This window comes from Heterodontus francisci, chromosome 7 (genome assembly GCF_036365525.1).
Source record: "Heterodontus francisci isolate sHetFra1 chromosome 7, sHetFra1.hap1, whole genome shotgun sequence".
Classification (NCBI taxonomy): Eukaryota; Metazoa; Chordata; class Chondrichthyes; order Heterodontiformes; family Heterodontidae; genus Heterodontus; species Heterodontus francisci.
The window spans coordinates 126,261,970-126,289,969 of record NC_090377.1 but is presented as its reverse complement, the minus strand read 5'-3'; the positions used below and the strand labels follow the sequence as shown (position 1 = coordinate 126,289,969).

The following is a 28,000-nucleotide window of genomic DNA, read 5'->3' as shown; positions in this document are numbered from 1 at the left end:
GGCATTAAGGAGTCTTAGCAAAATTGAAATCAATGGGAATCAGGGGAAAACTCTCCACTGGCTGGAGCCATACTTAGCAAAAAAAAAAAGATGGTCGTGGTGTTGGAAGCCAATCATCTCAGCCCCAGGACACTGCAGCAGGACAGTGTACTAGACCCAACCATCTTCTGAAATGGGGATATTAACTGATGATTGCACTGTATTCAGTTCCATTTGTGACTCTTCGGATACTGAAGCAGCCCATGCCTGCATGCGTCAAGACCTGGACAACATTCAGGCTTGGGCTGCTAAGTGGCAAGTAACATTCGCATCATACAAACGCCAGGCAACGACCATCTAGAACAGGAGAAAATCTAACCATCTCCCCTTCATGTTCAACAGCATTACCATCAACATGCTGGGGTTTATCAATGACCAGAAACTTAACTGGACCAGCCTTATAATGGCTACAAGAGCCAGTCAGAAGCTGAGAATTCTGCAGTGAGCAACTCATGTCCTGACTCCCCAATGTCTGTCCACCATCTACAAGGCACAAGTCAGGAGTGTGATGGAATACTCTCCACTTGCCTGGATGGGTGCAGCTCCAACAACACTCAAGAAGCTCGACACCATCCAGGACAAAGCAGCCTGCTTGACTGGCACCCCATCCAGCACCTTCAACATTCACTCCCTCCACCACTGATGCACAGTGGCAGCACTGTATACCATATACAAGATGCATTGCAGCAAACTCATCAAGGCTCCTTCGACAGCATTTTCCAAATCCGTGACCTCTACCACCTAGGATAAGACCAGCAGACACAGGGGAACACCACCACCTGTAAGTTCCCCTCCAAGCCACACACTATCCTGACTTGGAACTATATCGCCATTCCTTCACCATCACTGGGACTCCCTGTCTTAACACCACATGGACTGCAGTAGTTCAAGGCAACTGTTCACCACCACATCAAGGGCTTTTGGGGACGGGCAACAAATGCTGGCCTTGCAGGTGACACTCACATCCCATGAACATATTTTAAAATATCCTGAACTCTCATAAGCACTATGCTGAGTTTGTACCCTTTCTCAGTGTTAGTACTAACTCATTGCTTTCATCTCCCATATGTCCTGCAAGGGTTACAAAGCAGCTGCTGAGGGAACAGGCCCAGGCGAGGATTCTGAAGATGCATCATTACGTGACTCATGCACGCCCTCCACCAGCACGGATACACACACCTCGATGCATCCTGCATTGCGATTGATGTGCTCCTCACCATGTTCCAACCTATTGCGTGAGCAGGAGCAGGTACTGGAGATGGTGACAGCAGCAGAGAGTCCGCATTGGAGGGTGCAGGGCACACCGAGCTCTGGTCAGCTGGACGTAGATGCTGAGCCTCAGGGATCATCTGTGTAAAGTCATCCACACAGCAGCAATAGGAAATGTGTGTTCTTCTGTCTGCACTTCCAGAGGCAGTGCGAACCCTTGGAGAGGGAATTGATTAGCTCAATCTGCACGAGTGGCATGATGTCTCAGACATTTGTGCTGATCTCCATCTCCATGGAAAGAGTGGCCACCTGCATGGAGCATTTTGGCCACTGAGTGAATGCTGGCCCAGACCAATGGTCTGCACACACTGTCTGCCAGTTTACACAGGATGCAGCAAAGGCTTGCTTTTTTGGTGGCTTAATGCCTCACTGGCATGTAACCATGTGCTCACCAGCAGGGAAGTGCAGGTGGGCCACGGCAGTGGGGACTCTTCTCAAGGCACCCTCACTTTTCATCCTGTCCTCCCCCCGTCCCTCAGAGCTGCACATGCTGTCTCCTGCCCCGATGGCCTAATCCGCCCCTGCACTGGTGCAGGAGGAGCCCTCATGGGCTCCAACACCCAAAGGATGTCTACCACATGCATCTTAGCTGACTCCACGTCGGTTGCACCAGATAAAAGTAAGAGGGAGTGGATGAGAAAGACATCTTAGTTGCACAAGGGTGCTTATAGAAACATAGAAAAAAAAATTCTTATACCAATGTCAAGGTAGTTATAAAGTTTAATTCAATGAATGAAAGACTTTATTGGAACTCCTCATTCTTATGGACTCTACTTAGTTGCAGCCATCATTCACGCTGGTGAATGGAATGATCAGCCTTTATGGGGAAGAGTGTTAATGTGACGGTTGGCTGGTTTACTGTTGGATTGAGGCTTGGGGTCAGGTGGGGGGTGGGGACAGGATTTCTGATGGCACTCAGACGACTTTATGCACACATAGCAAAGTGAAGCGTGCCTGGATGAGTCCACCATGGGCTTCTCTGGCAGCCAGATGTGCGGCTGCAGGCACCATGGCCACATTTGGCTCTTCCTCGGATGTCGGTCATTCTGTACCTTCCACTTACTGCAGCGCCACTCCTCTCTGCATCACTATGTTCTGAAAGGCATGGCAGACCACAACAATCCTGGAGACCCTTGATGTAGCAGACTAAAGGGTGTCTCCTTCAAGGCCAAGGCACCTGAACTGTATCTTGAGCAACCCAATGGCTTGATCTAATGTTGCCCTGGTGGTGATGTGGCTCCTGTTGTATCTCTCCTCTTGTTCACTTGTAGGGTGCCTTACAGGAGTCATCAGCCAGAGGCCAGACACTGAGGCTGTCTGAAGAAGAGAAAACCTGCGAGAGATGTGATTGTTACAAAATGAATGAGTCATGGCAGCTCTTGGGATATCTTTCGCAAACATGCATGATCACTTTCTGGTGGTCACAAAGTAACTGGACACGCAGGTAGTGGAATCCCTTGCAATTCATGAAGATTCCTGGATGATCTGAGGGGCACACTGATTGCCACATGTGTGCAATTAATGACTCCCTGTACCTGTGGGAATCTAGCCACTGCAGCGAATCTAACATCCCTCAGTGTTTGACTGGCCTCATCCATGGCAAACTTCACACTCTCGGTGGCCTTGGCAAACAAGGCATCGGTGCCTTGTAAGATGCACCTGTGGGCAGCAGACGGTGAGATTCTGAAGATGTCTCCAACAGAACAGTGGAAGGAACCGGAGATAAAAAAAATTCAGGGTAGTGGTGACCTCGATGGCCACTGACAATATGCGACCACCTGGTCCTCTTGGAAGAGAGGTTTTATTCCAAGAGGCTGCAGATGTCAGCAATGACTTGCCGAGAACGTCTGTTGAGGAAGTTGATCCTGTGCCTGTAGACCCTGTGCTAGTGGCACAGCCTGTGGCTGCAGAGATCGCAGCTGCTGCTGTTCCTGCTTGTATGGTTATTCCCCCTCAGAGCTCTAGGTTACTTCTGCATAAGCTGCTCCCATGCTACAGTAATATAAAAGCAAAATACTGCGGATGCTGGAAATGTGAAACAAAAACAAGAAATGCTGGAATCACTCAGCAGGTCTGGCAGCATCTGTGGAAAGAGAAGCAGAGTTAATGTTTCGGGTCAGTGACCCTTCTTCGGAACTGACAAATATTAGAAAAGTCACAGATTATAAACAAGTGAGGTGGGGGTTGGGCAAGAGATAACAAAGGAGAAGGTGCAGATTGGACCAGGCCAGATAGCTGACCAAAAGGGCACGGAGCAAAGGCAAACAATATGTTAATGGTGTGTTGAAAGACAAAGCATTAGTACAGATTAGGTGTGAATATACTGAATATTGAACAGCAGCAAGTGCAAACCTGAAGAAAAACAACCTGAAAAAAACAGTGGGTAAGCAAACTGAACAAACTAAGATGAAATGAAATAAATGCAAAAAAAGATTGTAAAAAATGTAAAAAGGAATGTAAAAAAAAAAGGAAGAAAAAATAACTAAAAATGACTTGTTTTTGTTTCCCATGCTCCAGTGTTGGCTGACAGCAAGGAAATTGAGATGGAGGCGAGTAAACCCCAAGGCACTTGAAAATAACTCCAAAAAGTTGAAAACTTTTGAAAAATGTAGTGATTTCAGGCTGTCAAAAGTCTTCCTGCAAACACAAGCCTTTCACTGTGGCTGACCACAAGTTTAGCAATTTCACTCTTCAGTCTTCCAGGCACAACAATTTCATTGCGCAATCACTCCTTATTGTGCTTGCATCTCGGTTATCCTGGTGAGATGAAGAGAGCTCGGGGAACCCATGTGCTGGCTGTTAAAGTCAGAATGCAGGATTAAAGTGAAATTTAATTACCTATTTAAATATTTTAATTACTTACCGGGCAGCTGCATGGTGGGTCCTCCTCACCTACAATCCCACCGAGCTCAAACTGGAAATGGGTAGGATCATGTTGGGTTCCTAACTCGATGCCACTTTTTGGGGAAGTTAACCCATGCCCGCCTCACAATGCCGGTTAACATTCTACTCAATAGGGCAGTAACAGTCGGGGATTTCAACTACCCTAATATTAACTGGGATAAATCCAGTATAAAAGGTATAGATGCCACAGAATTATTAAAATACATCAAGAACTTTTTTTTAGCCAGTACGTAGCAAGCCTAACTAGAAAAGAGGCAGTTCTGGACTTGGTTTTGGGAAATGAAGCTGGGCAGGTGGAAGGGGTATCAGTGGGAGAGCATTTTGGTGGTAGTGGACTATAATTTAGTTAGATTTAGCATAGTTATGGAAAAGGACAAAGATAGATCAAGAGCAAAAGTTTAAAATGGGAGGAAGGCAATTTTACTAAGCTGGGATGCGATTTGGCAGAAGTGGACTAAAGTGTTCAGAACAAATCTGTTCCCACAAAGAAAAACAGTGGGACTCCGAAATTTGAAGTCCCCCTGTGGATGTCAAGTAGCATACAGCATAGGGCAAGGTAAAAAAGGGAACCTTATGCCAGATACTGAAAGCACAATACTAGAAAGCTTAGAGGAAATGCAAAGGTGAAATTAAGTAAGGAAATTATGAAAGCAAAGAGAGGGCATGAAAAAATATTGGCCAGTAAAATCAAGGAAAAAATGAAGATGGTTTATAAATACAAAAAGAGCACTAGTTTCACTAGGCAAAGAATAGGGCCTATTAGAGACCATATAGGGATACCTGTGTGTGGAGGCAGAAGGGCATGGTTTTTAATGAATACTTTGTGTCTGTCTTCACAAAAGATGGGGACAAGGAAGACATTGTAGTTCAGGAAGAGGAGCGTGAAATACTAGATGGGATGAACATAGTGAGAAAAGAAATATGAAGGGGTTTGGCATCTTTAAAAGTAGATTTTTCTTTTATTCGTTAGTGGGATGTGCCATCGCTGGCTCGGCCAGCATTTATTGCCCATCCCTAACTGCCCTTGAACTGAGTCGCCATTTCAGAGGGCATTTAAGAGTCAACCTCATTGCTGTGGGTCTGATGTCACATGCAGAATATTAGTGAACCAGATGGGCTTTTACAACTGGGCTAGCTTTTAATTCCAGATTTATTGATTGAATTCAAATTTCACCATCTGCTGTGTTCACCACCGGCCTTTATAGAGCGCTAGTAAATGGTATTGGAGGGCAGTGTACGCCCATACCTATATACCAAGTGCACCTGGAGTGCGACCTTGTTTCAGGACCGGTAACCGTGGGGAATATCCCTCGTTTACCTGTGGAAGGGGTTGACCTGCTCCTGGGTAATGATCTGGTGGGGGCAAAGGTGGTTTTAGAGACACCGAAAGAGGTCAGGGAGACAGGGCAGTTACAGGAAAAGGTCCCTGGCATTTTCCCTGACTGTGGTGACCCAGTCCATGGCCAAACAAGCTCCATCAGAGGAGGCTGAACTGGCACTGCAGACAGATGACCCTGCTGTCTGGTTATCTGAAACCTTCTTTGGGAAGTTAGAGGACCCAAAGGATGCTTAAACAGGTCTTCCTTGGTCGAGGGTCAGCAAGCCGACCCAGAGTTAAAAACATTAGCACAGACTGCCCAAACTGAAACTGAAGCAGAGGGAGTTCCAGAGTACTACTATTTAAAAGATGAGGTGTTGATGAGGAAGTGGAGACCTCCTCACAGACCTGCAGTCGAAGAGTAGACAGTGGTTCACCAGGTAGTGGTGCCGCAGAGGTACTGTAGGGAAATATTGAGAATAGCCCAGGAGATTCCAATGGCTGTAATCAGAAAAACCCAAGCCCACATCAGACAGCATTTTCACAACTCCACAAGGATGTAGTGGAGTTCTGCAAGACTTGCCACACGTGCGAGGTTGTGGGGAAGCCTCAACCTGCAACAAAACCTACACCCCTAATTCCCATACCGGCTTTTGGGGAACCATTCAACAAAGTGCTGGTAGATTGTGTGGAGCCCCTGCCGAAAACAAAAGGGGGCTACAGTATCTTCTCACTATGGGCTGCCTGCTGAGATCCAGTTGGATCAGGGCACAAATTTTATGTGCAGTATTTTTCAAAAAGTCATGGGCAATCTGGACATAACCCAGCTAAAGTCCTCAGCCTACCACCCACAGTTACAAGGGACTTTGGAACAGTATCACCAACCCTTAAAGACAATGGTCAGTACATACTGCTATGAGTACCCCCATGACTGAGACAAAGGGCTTGGATTTCTTCTGTTTGCTACCAGGGACTCACCCAATGAGTCCACTGGCTTTAGTTCCTTTGAATTAGTTTATGGACATGAGGTGAGAGGTCCTCAAAAACTAATCAAGGAGAGGTTTTTGGGACACAGGGACAAATCTTCCCTGTTAGACTACATCTCCCATTTCCGAGAATGCCTCACGAGAGCCTGTGCAGTGGCTCAGGAATACCTAAAAACCTCCCAGACAACTATGAAAAGGCAGGTGGATAAACATGCCAAGGCCAGAACATTTCAGACTGGAGACTGTTAGTGCTATTAGCAATACAGGGAGAACCGTTGAAAGCACACTTCAGTGGCCCGTACAGAGCAGTAAAGAGAATTAGCAAGGTGAATGATATAACTGACGCGCCAGATCAGAGGAAAAAGCAAAGGTTGTGCCACACCAATAAGTTAAAACGGTATCACAGCCGGGATGGGGACAAACAAGCACAAGTCTGTCAGGCAGTCAGGAAAGATGAGGGCGAAAGGGCCAGTGAGGACGAGTTAGAGGGAGGCCTGGAGGACTCCAAAAACAAACTCACTACCATCCAGTTAGCTAACACTGAAATGTTAGGGAGATTAGACACCATACTCTCCTATTTAAATGCAGAACAGAGAGGAGGCCTAACAAGGCTGCTCACAGTGTTTAAAAGGGATCTGTAGGGACAAACCAGGGTGCACAACCCTAACCCTACACAATGTGGATGTAAGAGAGACCCCTCCCATAAATCAAAATCCCGATCACCTAGGTCCCACGAAACTGACCCAGGTTTGGGAGGAAATTCAGAATGAAGACCTAGAAATTAAAGATTTAAATTCTGAAGGGAGACATAGAAAATCTCATAAGCCAAAGTAAAACCCTAAGGCCAAAGGTTTTTGGGGCAGAGTTGGAGGGTGATTATGGTGGTGGTGACTACAAGTCAAGTATCCTATCTGAGGAGGAATTGTGGGCCAGGCTGGATGAGCTGGAACAACAGGGAGAGATGCAGGACAAAACTGATAGGGGGTCTGAAGCTGCAAAGAAACAAATTCAGCATTGGGTTAAAGTACAAAATGACTATGAAGCACCTAAAGGCAGGCTTAAATCTTTGCCTGACAAAGTGTCTTATCATATTATGGTGACATTTGGCCTATTTGCATTTATGCCAGGACAGCTCATCCACACAAATTACTTGGTGACAATTGGTTTTGTTACGAAAGTGCTTCAATTTTTTTTTTTGAGGACTTGTGTTAAAACTGATAGGATTCCATGGATGTGGTTTTTTTTTTAAACCAAGTTCACGGAAAGGATACTTGAAATGTTGTTTGAAAGCCACCTGTGCTGGAAATCGGGTGCTTTGGTCTCAGTAAACAACAGGAACCTTGATGACCTGGGAAAAAATGGTTACAGAGAAGCCACATGTCAAGGTTTATGGAGATCAGGTGGTCGACTCTCTGGTTAGGGTTTGGGTATTGTTTTCAGTGCAGTTGGTATGTGAACTGTTTGAATACAGTTGGTGTTTTCCTACCAGGAAAAAAAGAAACCACCCAGCTCACCTCTTTCTCTATCTTTTTGAAGAAATCCTGCAAAGATCCAGTATGGGAGAGCTAAAATCCCTGGTGTTGCATAGCTCCTGAGAAGCTGGAAAAAATCCTGCGATTCGAGTGTGTGCTGGCAAAAAACCCTGGTGCCATATTTCTCCTGGAAAGCCTACTAGAATAATTCTCGACATCTCCAGAACAGTTGCTTCTGAAACGATCCCAGTGACCTGTCTCCGGATACCTGGACGCCAGACCAATAAAGGGACAACCGACTTCCTTCCATATCTTTTGTTTCATCAAGCATTAGCAAGTATTTGGCCAAAGTATTCTTTTTTTGTCTTTTTTTTTTTATAACAGACCTCTGTAGAGAGAACTTCTGTATTTTTTCCAGTGTGTGTGTATAATTGGGGAATTTTAGAAAGGGAACTTTCATATTTCAATCTGTGTGCTAATGCTTTGCTTCGTTACTGGTTAAGTCTTGTTTTATAACAAACTAATAATTTTGTTGTTTATTAAAGAAACCTGGCTGGTGTATTTTATTCTGGGATAAAAATAGAGTGCATGATTGGCTGTACCGGTAAACATTTAAACAAATGTTGTGATCTGTGGAAAAGTGGAACTAGAAAAGTTCCTCCCACCTCGGTCATAACAGTTTGCAAAGTTCTCGGCAAAGCATGCTGTTGGCCTTGTGCAGCACAGGAAAAACCATGTACAAAATGCACTGGATAAACTTCACAAAATTAAGAACAACTTGGAATCCAGGGTTGAGTTCACTGATATAGAGAAACTGGAAAAGGAAAGTATTGTATAAATACACGAGGAAATTCAGTATATGCTTGAGCACAAGCTGATTGAGCCCAGTCAGCAAGACTGATGAGTGCACGTACAGATTCTTTTTAATTTGTGACCTCATAATAAAATGTTCCTGTTGTCACATTTCATTTTTTTTTAAATTATTCATTCATGGGATGTGGGCATCGCTGGCTAGGACGGCATTTGTTGCCCATCCCTAACTGCCCTTGAGACTTCACGTGGCAGGGAGGTGTTACACCAACATTGCTTTGTTGAATGATAATTTTCTTGAATCCACTGCCTGGAGCTCTGAATTTATATATATATATTTTTTAAAAGACCAGCTAAAAGGATGACTTTGCTGGCAGCTCAAGATGGCTACCTAAATTGCAACACTGTATCCTACACCGCAATGCTTGTGAGGAGGGAGACAAAATGTCTGCTCATGCCCCAGAAAGAAAGACGACCCAGGAAGTTTAAAGAACTAGCTGTTCTTTTTAGATGAGAATTACTGCTAACAGCTATGTTTGAATGACTGTGTGACTGCCATGCAACAAGCCCCTCCCCATCTGTGGTTTTAAGCTTGTGCCCTTCTGCAGAGAGAGGAGAAATAACTGGACTCTAACACATGCAGACCCAAGTGGGGGTCTCTCTCTCCATTCCAGCTTGAAAGCTTTCAAATCCTGCCTGTTGACTGACCACCTTTGCATACTCCAGCTACAATCAGAAACCCCATTGGAGGAAATCATCCACATGCTGTCTCCTGCAGACCCACCAAACCAGTCATCTACCTCTCAACTAAAAGCCTCAGGACCACTGAATTCAGCTAGAAGCCAGCCGAATCACCAAATGACACAGATTGTAAACCCCTTTTTTTCTATGGACTCTAACTCAACCAATCTCTACCTTTTCCCTCTCTGTAACTTATTTGTGTGTGTGTAAATCTCCAGAATGTGTGAGAGAGAGTGAAAGTTGGCACTTTGTTTATTATTTTTTATTAGTTTGGTTTAGGTACAATGAAGTTAACCTCTTTCTTTGTTAACTCAAGAAAACATGTCCGATTTCTTACTTGCTATGATCATAACAAGAATCAAATACCTATTGAATTGGCAAGTACATCCACTTTATGAAAGAATTAAATCTGATGTGGTCTAACAAAGAGAGGGAAAAGAGGGAAGCCCTTCAACCCTTCTTCACCTGACCGTAACAATGAACTTGTCCACTTTGGCCAGAAGAATAGAAAAGTAATATATTATTTATATGGAGAGAGATTGTAGAACTCTGAGATGCTGAGGGATCTGGGTGTGCTAGTACACAAAACGCAAATAGTATGCAATGTTGTCGTTTATTGTAAGGGGAATGGAATATAAAAGCAGAGATATTTTGCTCCAGTTGTACAGGGCATTGGCGAGACCACATCTAGAGTACTGTGTACAGTTTTGGTCTTCTTACTTAAGAAAGGCTATAATTTCAGAGTTCAGAGAAGGTTCAGTCGAATGATTTCTGGGATGAGAGGCTTATCTTTTGAGGAAAGGTTGGACAAGTTGGGTTTGTATCTACTTGAGTTTAGAAGGATAGAGAGGATTTAACAGGATGGATGTTGAAAAGATCTTTCCCCTTGTGGGAAGGACTAAAACTAAGGGGCACAGTTTAAAAATACAAGGTTTCCCATTTCAGACAGCAATAAAGAGAAATTTTTTCTGAGGGTCGTGGATTTGTGGAACTCTCTTCCCCGGAGAGCGGTGGAGGCAGGGCCATTGAATGTCTTTTAAGGCAGAGGCAGACAGATTCCTGACAAACAATGGAGTCAAAGGATATCGGGGGTATGAAGGAAAATAGAGTTGAGACTACAAACAGATCAACCATGATCTTATGGAATGGTGCAGCAGGCTCGAGGGGCCAAATAGTCTACTCCTGCACCATATGTTCGTATGGAACGTTTAAAACATTTGCAGATGTTCACTACTTTATACTAGCCAATAGGTAAAGCTTCAAACAAGCTTTTTAACTAGCTTTCAGTGTGCTGATCTGTTTTTTTGAAACAGCACTTTTATAATTTTGAAGAGCGAAACAAAGCAAAGAATAAGTCGACAGATTCTTCACTCAGAAGATGTACTGTCCACACAAAACAGTTGCCATTCCCTCCTCCGACTTTTTTTTAATTTGTTCAGATCAGGCCCAGATTGCCGCAGCTCTATTTGAACACCATGCAATTTACCCATAGCAGACAGCTATAAGCCAAGCTAAGCTTCTCGTGATGAATCTGCGTGCAGTAAAACCCTGCTTGAAGAGAGCACCATGTAGTAACCCTACAGTGAAAGCATTTCTAAATTGCCATTTGAACCACTGTTTTACACAGTGATGAAATCACACCCAAACAGAAGACAAAAGTAATAAAAGTATGCACAATCTAGCTGGAAAATTCTTAATTACTTCCTAGAATTAGACACAACTGTGCTATATATCTATAAAAAGCTCCAGGTGCTTTGACTGTTTTGAGTTTACTGGCTTCAGTATTTTTTTCAGCAAAACATTTCGATGGAATAAAACAAAACCACAGCAAGATTTCCAAGCCGCAAACATGCAGACTCCTGAACAGTGCTGTTGACTGGAATATTGTCCTTTTAGAAATGTAATATAGCTTTGAATCCAACTTAAGATAGCTATTAGAGATCTTTATCCATTCCGTTAAGCATCTTAAGTGAAAGGGATTTGGTCAGCCTGGATCCATTTTCCAATAATTGTGAGCATGCAGCACAGAATTGCCCTCTATTTTGGCAACCTCAATCGTATTCAATAAAACAGTTCCAGCAAAAAAAAAAACAGGGACAAGAAAGTCAAATTGCAGCAGCTGAATAAGGGCTGCAATTCAGGCACATTAAGCAGAAGGGCTTCAAAGCCGACAGTTCAAAAGTTTATTTAAAAAAAACTCCTCAATGGCTTAAGGCGGTGAGTAACTGAGCCTTACTGACCAGGATTCCCAGGTTTGATTCCTGGTCTATGCCGATGAGTGAACTAATCTTATTTGTGGCAGTCTTAGGGATGAAACATTTTGTTTCAAAGTTATGGGTTAAGATGAGGAATATCAAAAAAGGGTAGAGAACAATCCTAGCTGGGGGTAAGTGCACGTGTGTGGATGTCAAATAAGTGCAAGATTGGGTTTGACTTTGATGGTCCCAATAACCTGCCAATAGCTTCTCTCCAGGCTTTCTTTGGATGACGTACCAGAGACTGTGGTATTTTATCTCCACATGGAGTCAGTGCCTTCCGGTGGAGAGGGGGAAAGAAATTCTGGGCAGCAACTAACAGAGAAGCTATTTCCTCTCGCATCACCAGTATTCCTTAGCTGGGTGAGGACATGGAAAATGATGCAACTACAGAAAAGACCAGTAAATAAATCTGGTAGATACCCAGAGCTGTACAATAAATGCATCACAATAAAGCCATGAATTAATTGAATATCCAAGTGACAGGTACATGATTGAGATCAATAGATGGAGGAGAACGGAATCAGCAGATTGTCAGCAAGTCTAACATCCAAACTTGCAAAAAAAAACCTTTGCTTGAAAACTTAGAACCAAAACCTCTTTGATCACAGAATAAACACTTGTCTAAAGGTCACATATATTTGAGTTGATTAGATAAGTTGGAATATATCTTAGAAAATTTGAAGCACTTCACAAATGTTCTCTCCAGTTGCTGTAATTAAGGTTCCCTATTTCAGCGTTCATGCATTAATTACACAGCATAGCATGAACACTCCATAAGATTTCCTTTCTATGGATAAGCATTATTTTCTATTTTTCAAGGCACTGCAGGGAAGAGCAGCATGGAAATATTCTTGGATATACAGGAGAAGGTTCAATGACCTCACACTAAAATGAGATGATTCAGTTATCACATCTATTTCCCAGCCATCAGCAGATTTAATCAGTGAACTTCAAGTATGTCAGCATTATGGCCAGTACAAGATAGACAGCTAACCGAGTGATGGGATCCAAGGCACACACAAAAGAATAAACTTGCATTTATAGCGCCTTTTATCACCCCAGGATGTCCCAAAGTGCTTTACAGCCAACTAAGTACTTTTGAAGTGCAATCATGTAAATGTAATAGTGTAATGGACGCGGCAGCTAATTTGTGCATAGCAAGGTCCCATTAACAGCAATGAGATAATGACCAGATAATTTGCGCAGTGATATTGGTTGAGAGATTAATACCGGCCAGGATTCTGGGAAGAACTCTCCTGTTCTCCTTCAAATAGTGCCATAGAGTCTTTTGCATCCACCTGAGAGCGCAGACGGGGCCTCAGTTTAATGTCTTACCTGAAAGATAGCACCTCCGACAGTGCAGTACCACACTGGATGATCAGCCTAGATTGTGTGTCCACTTGAGGGACTTGAACCCACAACCTCTGACTTAGGAGGCTAGAGTTCTACCTCTGCACCATGGTGAACAAGAGGAAAAAAGGAATGGGACCAACACGACAATACTCTGCCAACAAGTCTGGGGTTGACTAAACTCTGTAACGGAGCCAAGAACAGGTAATGCTGAGCAGAGGAGAACAAAACATGAGATATAAAACATGAATGCTCCAAAGATCAAGAAAGCTCATTAAAATAGGAAAGGATTATTATTTTTTTTTAAATGAACACAGGATCACCAAGTGAGACAGGAGAAGCAGAGGAACATAGGAATACATAAAAACATTGCTCCTCTCCCACGTGGCCAGCAGTCATTGTTGTCCTCTCTTGCAGTCTCCACACATGTCCATGTGATCTCTCAACACAGAGGTATTGTACAACACTTTTCACTGTGTTAGAACTTTGATTTCAGACTGTACAGAATGTTATCAGTTCCCTTAAACCAGCTCCAAAACTTTGATATTTTAGCTCCTTTGCTACATGTGCATTTTCTTTTATCAAAAGCCAATGGTATGCCTATGCAGAGTGTTACGCCAATGTGCTTTATTGAATGATAATTTTCTTCAATCCACTGAGCGGAGATCTGAATTTATATATTTTTTAAAAAGACATTTAAAACAGTAAAGCTACAAGGATGACTTTTTGCTGGCAGCTTAAGATGGCCACCTAATTTGCAACACTGTATCCTACACTGCAATGCCGTGAAGAGAGATGAAATGTCTGTTCATATCCCAGCAAGAACCAAGACCCAGGTAGTTTAAGGGAGCTGCTTGTTTTTTTTTTAAGCAACAGAGGAATACTGCTAACTGCTCTGCTTGAATGAATCTGAGTGCCTATCATGTGACCAGCCCCTCCCCATCTGTGGTTTTAAGCTTGTTTCTGTAAGCTTGTGTCTTTCTGCAGGAGAGAAGCAACTGGACTCCGACACATGCAGACCCGAGTGAGGGGGTCTCTCTCTCCATTCCAGCTTGAAAGCATTCAAATCCTGCCTGTTGACTGCCCACCTTTGCATACTCTGGCTACAATCAGAAACCCCATTGGAGGAAATCAACCACATTGCTGTCTCTAAGAGACTCACCAAACCAGTTATTTAACTCTTCAGACTAAAAGCCTCAGGAACATCGAATTCAGCTAGAAGCCAGCCAAATCACCAAATGCCACAGACTGTGTACCCCTTTTTTCTATGGACTCGAACTCAACCAATCTACCTTTTCCCACTCTGGAACCTATTTGTGTGCATGTGTGCGCGCGAAAGTTGGCACATTGTTTATTATTATTAGTTCCGTTTAAGTACAATTAAGTTAACCTCTTTCTTTGTTAAACTCAAGAAAACCTGCCCGATTACTTACTTGCTATGATCATAACAAGAACCAAACACTTTCTGAATTGGCCAATACATCAACTTTAAGGAAGAATTAAACCTGCTGTGGTTAAACAAGGAGAGAGAAAAGAGGGAAGCGCTCTTCTCACTTGACTCCTCCTCACTTGACCCTAACAAGAGAAAAACAATCTAAAAAAAAATGTAGAACAATGTAAAGTAATGGATAGAGCAGTTCAAAGCATAAAAGCAGCGTAGTTGGTTATAGGGTTTGTCACTAATGCATACACAGAGCCCTGAATGAATGAACATGAAATGGTTTTGTAGTACCTCCTGGCCATACATTATTCTAACTTATTACTTCTCTTTCCCCAATCACTTCAGACACAGATACTTAATCACCTGACCCGGCAGTGAAACACTAATTCCAAATCACAAAACACATAGGGCAAGAAACTGGACTTGTTAATACCTTTTTTTTTGGGTGCTATGAGTGCTCTTAGAGCTCCAAAGGTGTGCTGGCAGTGCACGCACACACTTGTGGGGGGAATAGCGCTGGATGCCATACTGGCACAGCCATTAGCACATGCAGTGAGCCCCTGCTGAAAGTATGCAGAGCACGCAGATCATAATGTCAATAACACTGTTTTAAATGCAAGCGATGCCATTTTGGATCTCAATACTCCAGCCAACGCCCTCTCTCAACCTTGCACAGCTGAACATGCTTTCAGCAGCAGGAAGGACCACACCCCCACCGCCCCCACCCCAACCAGTGGCAGCTGAAGAGATCATCAACTACTTACTGGTTAGTTGCTGGTTGATTTCTTCTGGCTGTTGCTACGATTCTGTAAGTGTTGGTGCTTCTGATAGTTGTTTCAAAGTTGCAAAAGTTTACAGGGAGTGGTGTGGCAGTTGCTGAAAAATGTTTTGCTGACTTCAAGGCTCCTGCACAAACCAGTTTCTCCCAGACATGGGTACATCAGTAGGCATTCCCCTTGGAATACAGTATAGCTTGGAGAATAAATAGAGGGCATAGAAAGCAGGACAAGCTGCTGGAAGAGGGATGAGGAGAAGGGCTCTTAGCAGAAGGCCATATCAATCCAGGGTATTCAGGAAGTAATTCTCCAACCTGAACCTCAGTAAGGAGCAATGCGCAAGGTGTCTGTTCTTCAGAAAGGACATCCCCACTGAAATCTGCCTCCTGCGACAGCCACAACTGCAACCTCAGAGCAGGGCAAGGACAGCACTGTCAGTGGCTGTGAATGCGATCGTTGCAATGATTTCTGATGTGCCTGGCTCCTTCCTGGCTAAAAGCTGGAGATATTTGCAAAAGCTCGAAGTTTGCAGTCCACTGTTGTGTAAGGGCGTGGGAGCTGACTACATTTCATTCTCTTTTGTTTCACTAGGATTGCAGGCTTTCCCATGGTGCAGGGAGTCACTGACCACACACACATTGCATTGTGGGTGCTGCATGTCAACTCTGCCCTATACCGGAACTAAAAGGCACCCCAATCTCTCAACATCCAGCTGGTGTGTGGCCATAGGCAACGTATAATGCAGGTCAATGCCTGTTATCTGGAAGTAGATATGATGGCTTCAATCTGTAGTACTCTAGTGCCAACTGCATTTCAGCCACCACAGCAAACCAAACGGTGGCTACTGGATGATAAGGGCTATCTGCTGACAAGGCTGATGACTCTGGTGTACAACAAGCATACAACGGAAGCCATGTTGCCACACAAAATGTAATAGAGCAGATGAGTGATGTGCTGAAATAACCCTTTTGCTGCCCGGACCATTCTGGACAAGCCCTACAATACTCGGCAGAACGCGTATCAAGATTCGTCATCGTCTGCTTCGTTCTCCGCAACCTCACCATCACCAGCTATGTGGTGAGAAACTGAGGAGGAAGAGCAGAAGGAGGAAGAGGAAGCAACCTAGACAGCCCCTTTCTGCTGAGCTGTCTGAAGAACTTATCAGAGTGTGATACCGGTAACCTCAAGACCAATTCCCCATTCACCAACAGTCTCACGCTTGGCCTTCACTGTTATTGACCATCACAGCAGCGCCCACCTAGTCACAATGCAAATATAAAGACCATCACAAAATAAACATTTCAAACCAAACTTAGTTAAATCATGCCTTATTGCGTACAAAAGCCAGCTAATTACCCTTGTGGTTTCCCTTAGTGCCTGTCCGAGTGTTGCTACGCAATGCCATCCCAGTGACTGCAGCATGGCTGGTGGAAGTATGCTGACTTTCACTCGGGGTGTCTGCAGATGGCCTTGGAAGACAACGTCGAGCAGCTCTAGGCCAAGGCGGCCCAACTACAGACTGCACTGTCTCAGCACGGGCAGCAGCAATCTTGGCTGGCTGACAGGCAACAGCAAGGGCACTGGTGGAATAGCAGGGGTAGGAGGATGAATGCTAGCTTCCTAAAAGAGGACAGCAGGTTCGCGCTCCATGGAGCCACTGCTAGTCCCCTGGGGAAGCACCTCAGCAATCCTAGTAATCTGTTGCAGAACAGATTGCTGGACTGCTGTGACACTCTGCAAACCCCTTTGCACACAGTAATCCACAGTCATGATGGCAACAGTCTGAACTTGCATGGCAGCAAGGTAACCTTGCATGACAACAGTCTAAGCTTCCACTGCAGCGCTCAGATGTTTTGCTGGAAGCTGTGACATTAGCCATCAGATGCTGCATCATGGTTGGGTCCACAAGTGTGCAACACCACCACTTCCATGCTGGAAATGATGGTGCTAAGCTCTGCACAAAGCCCTGTGTTAAGTTGGTGCTGGACTCTTCCATGTCACCATGCCAATGGTTTCAGCCCCGTTGCCAGCCACAGCAATGGCCGTCCCAATGATGACCAACACTATCCCTCCACGGGGACGGGGGGTGGGTGGTGATGGATTGTGCAGTTAGGAATTTGCAAGAGCACCTATTTCCCTCTGGTTTGCTCCTGCTGTCTCTGGTTGTGTGCTATCTGGTCCTGCTAGAGAGAGGGAATTGTGTCAGTGAATGTCATGCAATCTGGCTAATGTGGCTGTCATGGTTGAATAACTGGAAGTGTATGTAACCTATGAGATGTGGGTGTGAGTCTTGCAGCAATGCTAAGCGTGTGAGGGGGAGGTGAAGCATATGATGGTTAAGTTGGGCCGAAGGGCCTGTTTCTGTGCTGTAAAACTCTATGACTCTGAGGTTTGATTGATAGAGATTGTTGCTAGGTAGTGATGGGGGTGTAGTGATTTGAGCATTGGTACAATATGGCATTTGAAGATGCATTCACTGACCGTGACCAATCGCGTGAAGTCACTTAGCTTCTTGCAGCACTGCATTCAGGTCCTCTAGGCTTGACTCCTGCCGTTGACCTCCATGGCTATCCGCTCCCACTGTCTTTTGATCGTGTATCTGGAGGGCTCCCTTCTCCCCTATGGATACAGAGCAGCTCTCCTCCTTTTCACCTCCTCCAAGACCTCCAGCGCAGTATCCAACAACCTCGGAGGATGTGCACACCCATGTTGCTCCGTTCCTGGTTCTTACCCAGGTCAGATTCTCTTCAACCACGACTCCCAGCATCTGCTTCAACCACAATTCACCTCCCTTTTAAGAGGTGCAGGCTAGCTTTAAGTGGTGCTATCCACTCATGATATGTCCCCCTGCTGATGCATCCAGCCAATGAACAGTGAGGTAAGCGCTGGCTGGACGTAGCGATCATTCGAATGAGCAGGGAGTGCAAAGTTGGTGTGCTGCCTGCATTGCAATCAACGGGTGCAGGTTAATCGTGCATCACAATCCCCAAGCCTGTTTTTGAGGGCTATCCAAGTTAGCCCCCATAATATCTTTTCATCTCCTTGCCTTGAGAACTGCTGAGCAGGTAGCATATAACCTTAGACATTTTCACCTCCGTAATATATTTTGTGTAGGTCTCCAAGGGGCAACTTGAATATAAATGTGTTCGTCGAAGCCAGTCATGCAAAGTGTTGCAACTTTTCCGTGCAAAGTTCTTGACTTTTTAAACAGTAGTGTATCATTAAACCAAACAGAGCAGGAAATCTGTTCAGACTCCTGATCTCTGCTGAGTTAGCACATTTCAACAAGCGCATCATTTTGGGGCACTGCAATTGGCCTCGGCAGCTCTAGAGAGGTTAGAAAAGAAATCAGTCAGGGCTGGCCTATACTGATCACTATCCAGTGACCCACGCTGAAAATGCAGAGTCAGGAAAGGGTCTTTCTGCAGTGGACGTCAGGCAGAACTAGGCTATGATGGCTTCCAGATCTTGGGTCACAGATGAAAGATGGCCAATTTGAGCAAGGAATTGGAGGACTGCTGGCAGCCACAGAACCATATCCAGCATGAGTCAGATCAGAAAATTGAAAATGATGAACAAGAGAAGGCGTTTAAATAAGATACAGTCTAGTACAGCAAGTTGAATTCCATAAAAAGCAAGTTACTTTTTTTTTTGCTCAGGGTAGGTGCTGTTTCAAGTGCGGCAGATACAAGTAAAATAGAACTACAGATTGGAGCCTGGCAGAGTTTACCACAAGGCCATGCAGATAAGTGCTCAGCAGAAATTATGAGTTGGGAATTTGGGTTATTTCACAGTAAATAACAACAGCAGGTGGATGCAAAAGTAGGAATCACATGATTAGTTAACACTTCTAATGTGTAAGTGATTCACTACCAGCACTCCCAATATTTGACCTAACATCAAAGCATCTACTTTTACCAGCAGCCCTGTGTAATCTCTGGCTTTGCTGTTCCACCTACAGCCCGAAATTGATGTAAATTAGAGTACAATTCTTTTAATCTAATGGACTACTTACACTGAAAATCCACAAGCCAGCAGCCAGACATGATCCCCATCAAACACTTCATGGTGCAGAGAGCATGGTCATTGGGAACGATAATGTGCGTCACTAAAAGCAAATAGGAAATCAAAACACTTGGTTAAAAATACTTTCAAACAGACTACAACATAATAAATCATTATTTCCCTTTCCCAATGGACTTCAGTTTGCAGGTCAACCTCTGATAGTTCAGATAATAGGATTTGTCCATTCATAAAAGATAAAGTGAAGCAGCCATGACTACCAAGCTGAATCACATCAAGGACACAGCCCTTAAACCACTATCTATGTTCCATTATATTAACTAATTAAGCAGTGATATGTTACGGAATTTTCTGCATTCACCTGCCAAAATTAAAACTGGCAACTGAAAACAGGACAGTACTTCATTTGGCAATAAAAAGACTGGAATAAAAGACATACGCAACTAGAAAACACATGCACAACACAGCACTGAGTTGAGCCCCTCAAACTACCCATCAACTCGTGAACACCTGGCAAGGTCAACGTTTGCAAAGCCAGCTGATGGGGAAAGTAACCTGCTGGCTGGTAGCACCACACTCATCAGCAAGATCAGAAATGGTCTTCTTTTCTTTTGGGCCTCCTTATCTCGAGAGACAATGGATACGCGCCTGGAGGTGGTCAGTGGTTTGTGAAGCAGCGCCTGGAGTGGCTATAAAGGCCAATTCTGGAGTAACAGGCTCTTCCACAGGTGCTGCAGAGAAATTTGTTTGTTGGGGCTGTTGCACAGTTGGCTCTCCCCTTGCGCCTCTGTCTTTTTTCCTGCCAACTACTAAGTCTCTTCGACTCGCCACAATTTAGCCCTGTCTTTATGGCTGCCCGCCAGCTCTGGCGAATGCTGGCAACTGACTCCCACGACTTGTGATCAATGTCACACGATTTCATGTCGCGTTTGCAGACGTCTTTATAACGGAGACATGGACGGCCGGTGGGTCTGATACCAGTGGCGAGCTCGCTGTACAATGTGTCTTTGGGGATCCTGCCATCTTCCATGCGGCTCACATGGCCAAGCCATCTCAAGCGCCGCTGACTCAGTAGTGTGTATAAGCTGGGGATGTTGGCCGCTTCAAGGACTTCTGTGTTGGAGATATAGTCCTGCCACCTGATGCCAAGTATTCTCCGAAGGCAGCGAAGATGGAATGAATTGAGACGTCGCTCTTGGCTGGCATACGTTGTCCAGGCCTCGCTGCCGTAGAGCAAGGTGCTGAGGACACAGGCCTGATACACTCGGACTTTTGTGTTCCGTGTCAGTGCGCCATTTTCCCACACTCTCTTGGCCAGTCTGAACATAGCAGTGGAAGCCTTACCCATGCGCTTGTTGATTTCTGCATCTAGAGACAGGTTACTGGTGATAGTTGAGCCTAGGTAGGTGAACTCTTGAACCACTTCCAGAGCGTGGTCGCCAATATTGATGGATGGAGCATTTCTGACATCCTGCCCCATGATGTTCGTTTTCTTGAGGCTGATGGTTAGGCCAAATTCATTGCAGGCAGACGCAAACCTGTCGATGAGACTCTGCAGGCATTCTTCAGTGTGAGATGTTAAAGCAGCATCGTCAGCAAAGAGGAGTTCTCTGATGAGGACTTTCCGTACTTTGGACTTCGCTCTTAGACGGGCAAGGTTGAACAACCTGCCCCCTGATCTTGTGTGGAGGAAAATTCCTTCTTCAGAGGATTTGAACGCATGTGAAAGCAGCAGGGAGAAGAAAATCCCAAAAAGTGTGGGTGCGAGAACACAGCCCTGTTTCACACCACTCAGGATAGGAAAGGGCTCTGATGAGGAGCCACCATGTTGAATTGTGCCTTTCATATTGTCATGGAATGAGGTGATGATACTTAGTAGCTTTGGTGGACATCCGATCTTTTCTAGTAGTCTGAAGAGACCACGTCTGCTGACGAGGTCAAAGGCTTTGGTGAGATCAATGAAAGCAATGTAGAGGGGCATCTGTTGTTCACGGCATTTCTCCTGTATCTGACGAAGGGAGAACAGCATGTCAATAGTCGATCTCTCTGCACGAAAGCCACACTGTGCCTCAGGGTAGACGCGCTCGGCCAGCTTCTGGAGCCTGTTCAGAGCGACTCGAGCAAAGACTTTCCCCACTATGCTGAGCAGGGAGATTCCACGGTAGTTGTTACAGTCACCGCGGTCACCTTTGTTTTTATAGAGGGTGATGATGTTGGCATCGCGCATGTCCTGGGGTACTGCTCCCTCGTCCCAGCACAGGCATAGCAGTTCATGTAGTGCTGAGAGTATAGCAGGCTTGGCACTCTTGATTATTTCAGGGGTAATACTGTCCTTCCCAGGGGCTTTTCCGCTGGCTAGGGAATCAATGGCATCACTGAGTTCCGATTTGGTTGGCTGTATGTCCAGCTCATCCATGACTGGTAGAGGCTGGGCTGCATTGAGGGCAGTCTCAGTGACAGCATTCTCCCTGGAGTACAGTTCTAGGTAGTGCTCAACCCAGCGGTCCATCTGTTTGCGTTGGTCAGTGATTATGTCCCCCGATTTAGATTTGAGGGGGGTGATCTTCTTGATGGTTGGCCCAAGAGCTCTCTTCATGCCATCATACATTCCTCTGATGTTTCCGGTGTCTGAGGCCAGCTGAATATGACTGCATAGGTGTTGCCAGTAGTCGTTTGCGCAACGCCTAGCTGTTCTTTGTGCAGTACTTCTGGCTGCTTTAAGTGCTGCGGATGTTAAATCGCTGGGGGCTTTCTTGTAGTTCAAAAGTGCAATGCGCTTAGCGGCTATGACAGGTTCCAGCTCTTCATTATGAGATTGAAACCAGTCTGCATTTCTCTTCGCACTTTTGCCGTAGGTGGTCAAAGCTGACTCATAGATGGCGTCTCTGATGTGGGCCCACTTGGTCTCAGCATCCCCTGTGGGAGTGTTTTGAAGGGCTGTTACAAGTGAATTTAGAAATTTTTGTAACAGCTGTGGGTGAGAAATTCTGCTCGTGTTGATGCGCGGGTGGCCCTTCTGCTTGGAATGATGCAACTTCTTTGGTCTGAGTCTAACCTTGCTGCACACCAGGGAGTGGTCGGCAAGATCAGAAATGGTCACACCACAAATTATTAGCGCACTCCACGGTTATGATCCTTTCTCCCATAGCCATATCTCTCTAAGTTCCCCCATACAACGGCTCCTTGAAGCCCAGTGACGCCTGTGGTTTCACATCATGGAGACAGGTTCAGTAGCATCACAGCAACAAGAGGAAACCTGCGCGTGAATTCAGTCCTTTCAAAGTCATGGCGCTTTCTGGGTGCCAGACCATCCCCAAATGCTGGTAAAGATTGAGCAAAGAACCTCATATGGGGGGGGGCGGTCCATGCTCAGTCTGACGACAGAAAAAAATGGCAGCCTCTCTCCTTGATGCCATTGCTGCCTGTGTGGGCAGCTGTTTTATAGAGGGCTCAGTCCCTCTAAGTGCAGCTGCAGAAGGGGGCTGCCACCTTGTGAAACTCTAAAAGGGAACCCAAGTACCACTTCCCTTTAGTTCTTCCTGTGTTCCAGTTCTCTCACATTTCCTGAGATTAAAGTACATTTCTGGAAATCATGCGAGATCAGTATGCAATGCCAGTACTTCGGGAATCGGACCCTGGCAAGAATCCAGGAATTTTACGCAAATGGGAGTCAAAAATGATTTGAACACATATCTGCCAGAGAGAATGGGAGGATGGGAGGGTCTCAGCTGACCAAAACTAAGCACAGCAAACGGCACCAAGCCCGAGACACTGAAATAATGTTGAAACATCCTAAAAAAACATTTAGAGTGCCTGCAAAATTAATTAACATAACTACATTATGAAGTGTAAAACACAAATAGATCATAGAATACAGTCTCGGAGGCTGGCAGGTCTATCGCACTGTTGCTGGCTCTCTGAAGGAGCTATTCATTTAGTCTCACCCCTTTACCAATACCTTTCTTTTTTTTTTAAAAAAACACTTATCCACTTGCTTCTTAAAAAGGTCATATGGATTGCAATTTCAACAGAGAAAGTTTTTCCCCAATTTACCTTATCAAAACGCTTCATACTTTTCAACATTTCGATCAGATTTCCTCATAGCTTTCTCTGTTCAAATGAAAAGAATCCCAAGTTTTTCTAGTGTCTCATCTTCATGAATCTCTCCTGCACTTTCTTCATGACCTTGAGATCCTTCCTAAAGTAGGGTGCACAAAAATGGACAATATTCTAACTGCTGCCTAACCAATGATTTGTATGCATTTGGGATAACCTGTTTGCTTTGTACACCACACCCTTTTTATGACATCGAGGATTCTAATTTTTTTTGCTAGGAGTTCAGTTTTGACTTTAACGCTGTGGAGTGCCTTGAAATGTTTTTCTACGCTAAAAATGTTATAGACATACAAACTGCTGCCAATTTATCTTCCCACTTTTAAAGATTTGGGCATCTAAAACCCAAACTGTGTCTACTTCTTTTAATATATATTTCCTCGCTAATTTTCTTCTGAAAATGTATCACCTACTCTTCTCTGCACATTACATTTCATCTGACCGCTATCTGCCCAATTTACTAATCTGCCAATGTCCTCCTGAAGTCACCAACAACCTCTTCAGTTAACTACACTATGTCGTGCCCCCTCTACCCAAGGAAGAACATTTGAACAGATGGTCGAAATTCTTCATGTAACAACAATCTGCATGACTTTAGGAGGTAGCTCAGTGTGAAACCCAAGAAATAATGGGCTGGGGTGCATCATCTAGTCAAAGATGGCCCTGTATGGCACAAAGCTCTAGAAAGGACAATATTCTCCGCACCAACAGATGAGGAGGAGTATTCATTTGTACTCATGCCCATCCATGGTTTTCTTGTTCCATCATGGGCAGCTGTACCTTTAACTACCTTGGCCCTGAGCTCTGGGATTCCCACCTTAAACCTCTCTGCTTCACTACCTCTCTTACAAGGCGTTCCTTAAAAACTTTCTCTCTGACCAGGTTTTTGGTCAACTGTCCCAATATCCCCTTATGTGGCTCAGTGTCAAATTTTGTCTGATAAGGTTCTTGTAAAGCGTGTTGGGACATTTTATTAAAGATGCTATATAAATGAAAGTTGTCATTGTAGAGACTGAATGACAAAATGTGAATTCAAAATCAAAAATAAAAACAAACTGTAATATTAAACACATCTAAATCAGATAGAATTTACATCAAACTTAAACAGGGAAAAATTAATCATTTATTAAGAATTTACAGCATCTTTCCCTGATGACAAAATTGGTAAGGCGGGGTGCAAACTGAGCCAAATAGAGCAAAGGTCCCAAATTCAATCCCAATCTGGGGCAAGCTGTCTGCTCTCAGACAGAACTGAAGTAGGGTACAAATAGCCGTTTGGTAGTACAGAACTTGAGAATTGCTGAAAATAGAGACATGTTGTCGAAGCTTTTTGTCTTGCACTCATCAGGGCAATCCGCAAGAATAACCAATTTAAGGAAAAACAACAACTTGCACTGCATAAGAGTGTGCTGATTGGTTGGCAAGTGAACTCTGATTGGTAGAAGCGTTGCCATGGAGAATGCACCAGTTTACCGTGACTGACAGATAACTGCCAAGCTGTGTTTGAAATTTAAACCAGGCAGCTTGACTGTGAGTGGTCAAGGCATTGCCCTGAGGAACAAACCAGTGAATGGCTGTCACTTATTTTGTTCAGCTGAAACAGGCACAATGTTTGTACATATTCTTTCTAACTGCAAAGAACAGGACCCAGTGTATTAATATATGTAGCTTCCAGTATGTGCAAACGCACCACACTGCGAGCCCTACTATCTTAAATTAGTTGGCAGTGTAATTCATAGCGCACTGAGGATTATTTATCAAATGTTGACCAATTGCGGAATCACATCTAATGTTGGACACTGTTTTGAGTTCCACAAGCACGGGCTGGTTGGGTATGGCCCTTACCTTGCCCGTTGCGAAGAGTAGAAGGGACATGTTGTTTGATTCGATCCACCAGTCTTTGGGACGTACGGCCTATATACCTAGCATCACACTGGCATTGAAATTCATACATCACATTACTCATTTGTGCGATACACAGGACGTCTTTTTGGCTTGACAGCAGCATCCTGTTAGTGACGGACACCACATGTGCTGCTACTGCATAATAGCAGCGTGACATAGCTAGCTTTACTTGTTGCTCAAATTTTTGGGATACATTACCCTGCCAGGATAATTTGAGGTAGAATGGGCACTTTTCAGGGCCGAAAAAGATGGCCATAGGCTCATTCATAAGTTTGCTCGATATACAGTGAGAAATGATCTGATGAGGGTAGCCATGGTCACGCAGAATGGCTTTGATTCACCCTGTTTAGTGAGATACCTGGCATTATTGTTTGCTTGCACAAGTAGTTAGTGTCTGCCCACACACTTCTTGTAGTGATGCACAGTATTTCGGATAAATGTCCGTCTGTCAGGGTGATCTTGATCGTGCTTTCTCTCTCCCCCACCCCGCCCCCATTCACTCTCTGCCCCCTCCAGAAACAGCAGGTTCCGGACATCGGACAGATTCTTGTTTTTCCAGCGAGCTTTAAAAAAAAAAAAATCGGATTCGCCGGAAAATCTCGAAGCTGTCCAAAGTTCGGAAACAGCTGTTCCCACTCCTGGCACCTGTCAGCTGTAAAGATGAAAGGAGTGTTAATGAGCATTAGAGCTTAGAAATTCGAATTCAACTGTGAAACTAACAGTGTGATTTTTTTTACAAAGCTAGTCTGGTCGGAAAGAAGCCAATGGGAAGTTTCTCACTCCTGAAATTGCCAGTTACGGACCTCAAACCGTTTTACCACGGACACTGGCGTCCATGTACCGACAAGTTGCCGACCCCTGTCCTGGCTTGGCATTATGCTTCATTTAATCAGAAGATACATAACGTTGATCTTATTTTAGCATTTTGAATCTAACATGACTAATCCGAAGAAAATTCACACTCACGTTTCAATTGGAAATTTTGTTTGAACTAGACATGCTGGAAAAGACCGACAACTCTGTCCTTTTGGAGATGTAAACCAAACTGAAATGGAACTCAGACACGATGGGCCAAATAGCCTCCTGCACTGTAACAATTCTGTGATTCTGCATCCTCTCAAGTACTTCTTGAAAACTCTTCGTGCTCAACAGAATGGTGGTTTAACGCCACGATTTATTCACATTTCCTAAACTTTATTATAGTAGAACCTAACAGTAAATTTGCATTTTTATTATACACATATGATCATATTCAGCTTTAAGAAACATAAAATATTCATCTAAAAGGCAATTTTTTTTCCAAAGGTTTAGACAGATTCTATCAAATTATAGCAAATCGCCTTCCACAAATTTTAAAGTATGGTTAAGATAGATCATGGGGAAAACAGATTCCTTCAATAAATTTATTTTGTTCTATGGATAATTCCTATATTACTACAACACAGAAATAGGCTGTTCAACGCATCTGGGCTGGACAGGAACTTGGAGTGAGAGGGGGAGGATCCAGATAGCATGGTCAATGTAGGTACCAATGACATAGGTAGGACTAGGAAAGAGGTTCTGCTGAGACAATATGAGGAGCTAGGCAACAAATTGAAGAGCAGAACCTCAAGGGTAATAATCTCCGAATTATTACCTGAGCCACATGCCAATTGGCAGAGGGCGCAGAAGATTTGTGAAATGAATACGTGGCTCAAAGACTGGTGTGGGAGAAGTGGGGTTCTGTTTGTGGGGCACTAACACCAGTACTGGGGAAAGTAGGGTCTGTACCTTTGGAACGGTCTGCACCTGAATCGTGTTGGGATCAGTGTTCTAGCAAACTGTATAACTAGGGAAGTAAAGAGGGCTTTAAACTAAACAAAGGGGAAGAGGGATCAAGCTTGGGTAGATGTAGTAAACCAAGTGGTTGAGTCAAGGCAAGAGAGCAGAATAGCAATATGGGAAATGAAGGTCAGAGAATGACAGAAGGGATAGAGAGAAAAAAAGTTAGTATGCAGGTACAGCAAGTAATCAAGGTGGCTAATGGAATGCTATCCTTTATTAAGAGAGATATTGAAAATAAAAGTAAGGATGTTATGCTTCAATTATACAGAGATATGGTGAGACCACTTAAGGGGGCACTGTTTGAAAATTAGGGGTCGCCCTTTTAGGACAGAGATGAGGAGCAATTTTTTCTCTGAGGATTGTGCGACTTTGGAACTCTGCCTCAGTTGATGATGGAGGCGGGGTCATTGAATATTTTTAAAGGTGGAGGTAGATAGATTTTTGTTAGACAAGGGAATCAAAGCTTATTGGGGGTAGATGGGAGTATGGAATTCAAGACACAAACAGATCAGCCATGATCTTATTGAATGGCGGAACAGTCTCGAGGGGCCGAAAGGCCTACTTCTGCTCCTAATTCGTATGATCCATGCTGGCTTTGATGGTCCATACGAGCCTCCCCTACCATACATCATGTAACCCCATCAATATATCCTTCTATTCCTTTCTCCTACATGTTCTTAGCTAGCTTCCTCTTAAATGCATCTATGCTATTTGCCTCAACTACTTTTTGTGGTAGTGAGTTTCATGTTCTAACCAGTCTCTGGGTAAATA

General features: G+C 44.3%; 1 protein-coding gene across 1 annotated transcript in view; it reads right to left on the bottom strand.

The window, feature by feature from the left end:
- Positions 1-28,000, bottom strand: part of bard1 (BRCA1 associated RING domain 1) — a 192,075-nt gene that overhangs the window by 14,139 nt on the left and 149,936 nt on the right. The window contains exon 9 of the mRNA XM_068036136.1: positions 19,380-19,472. Coding sequence (XP_067892237.1) covers positions 19,380-19,472 — 93 coding nt within the window. The remainder of the gene's footprint in view (positions 1-19,379; positions 19,473-28,000) is intronic.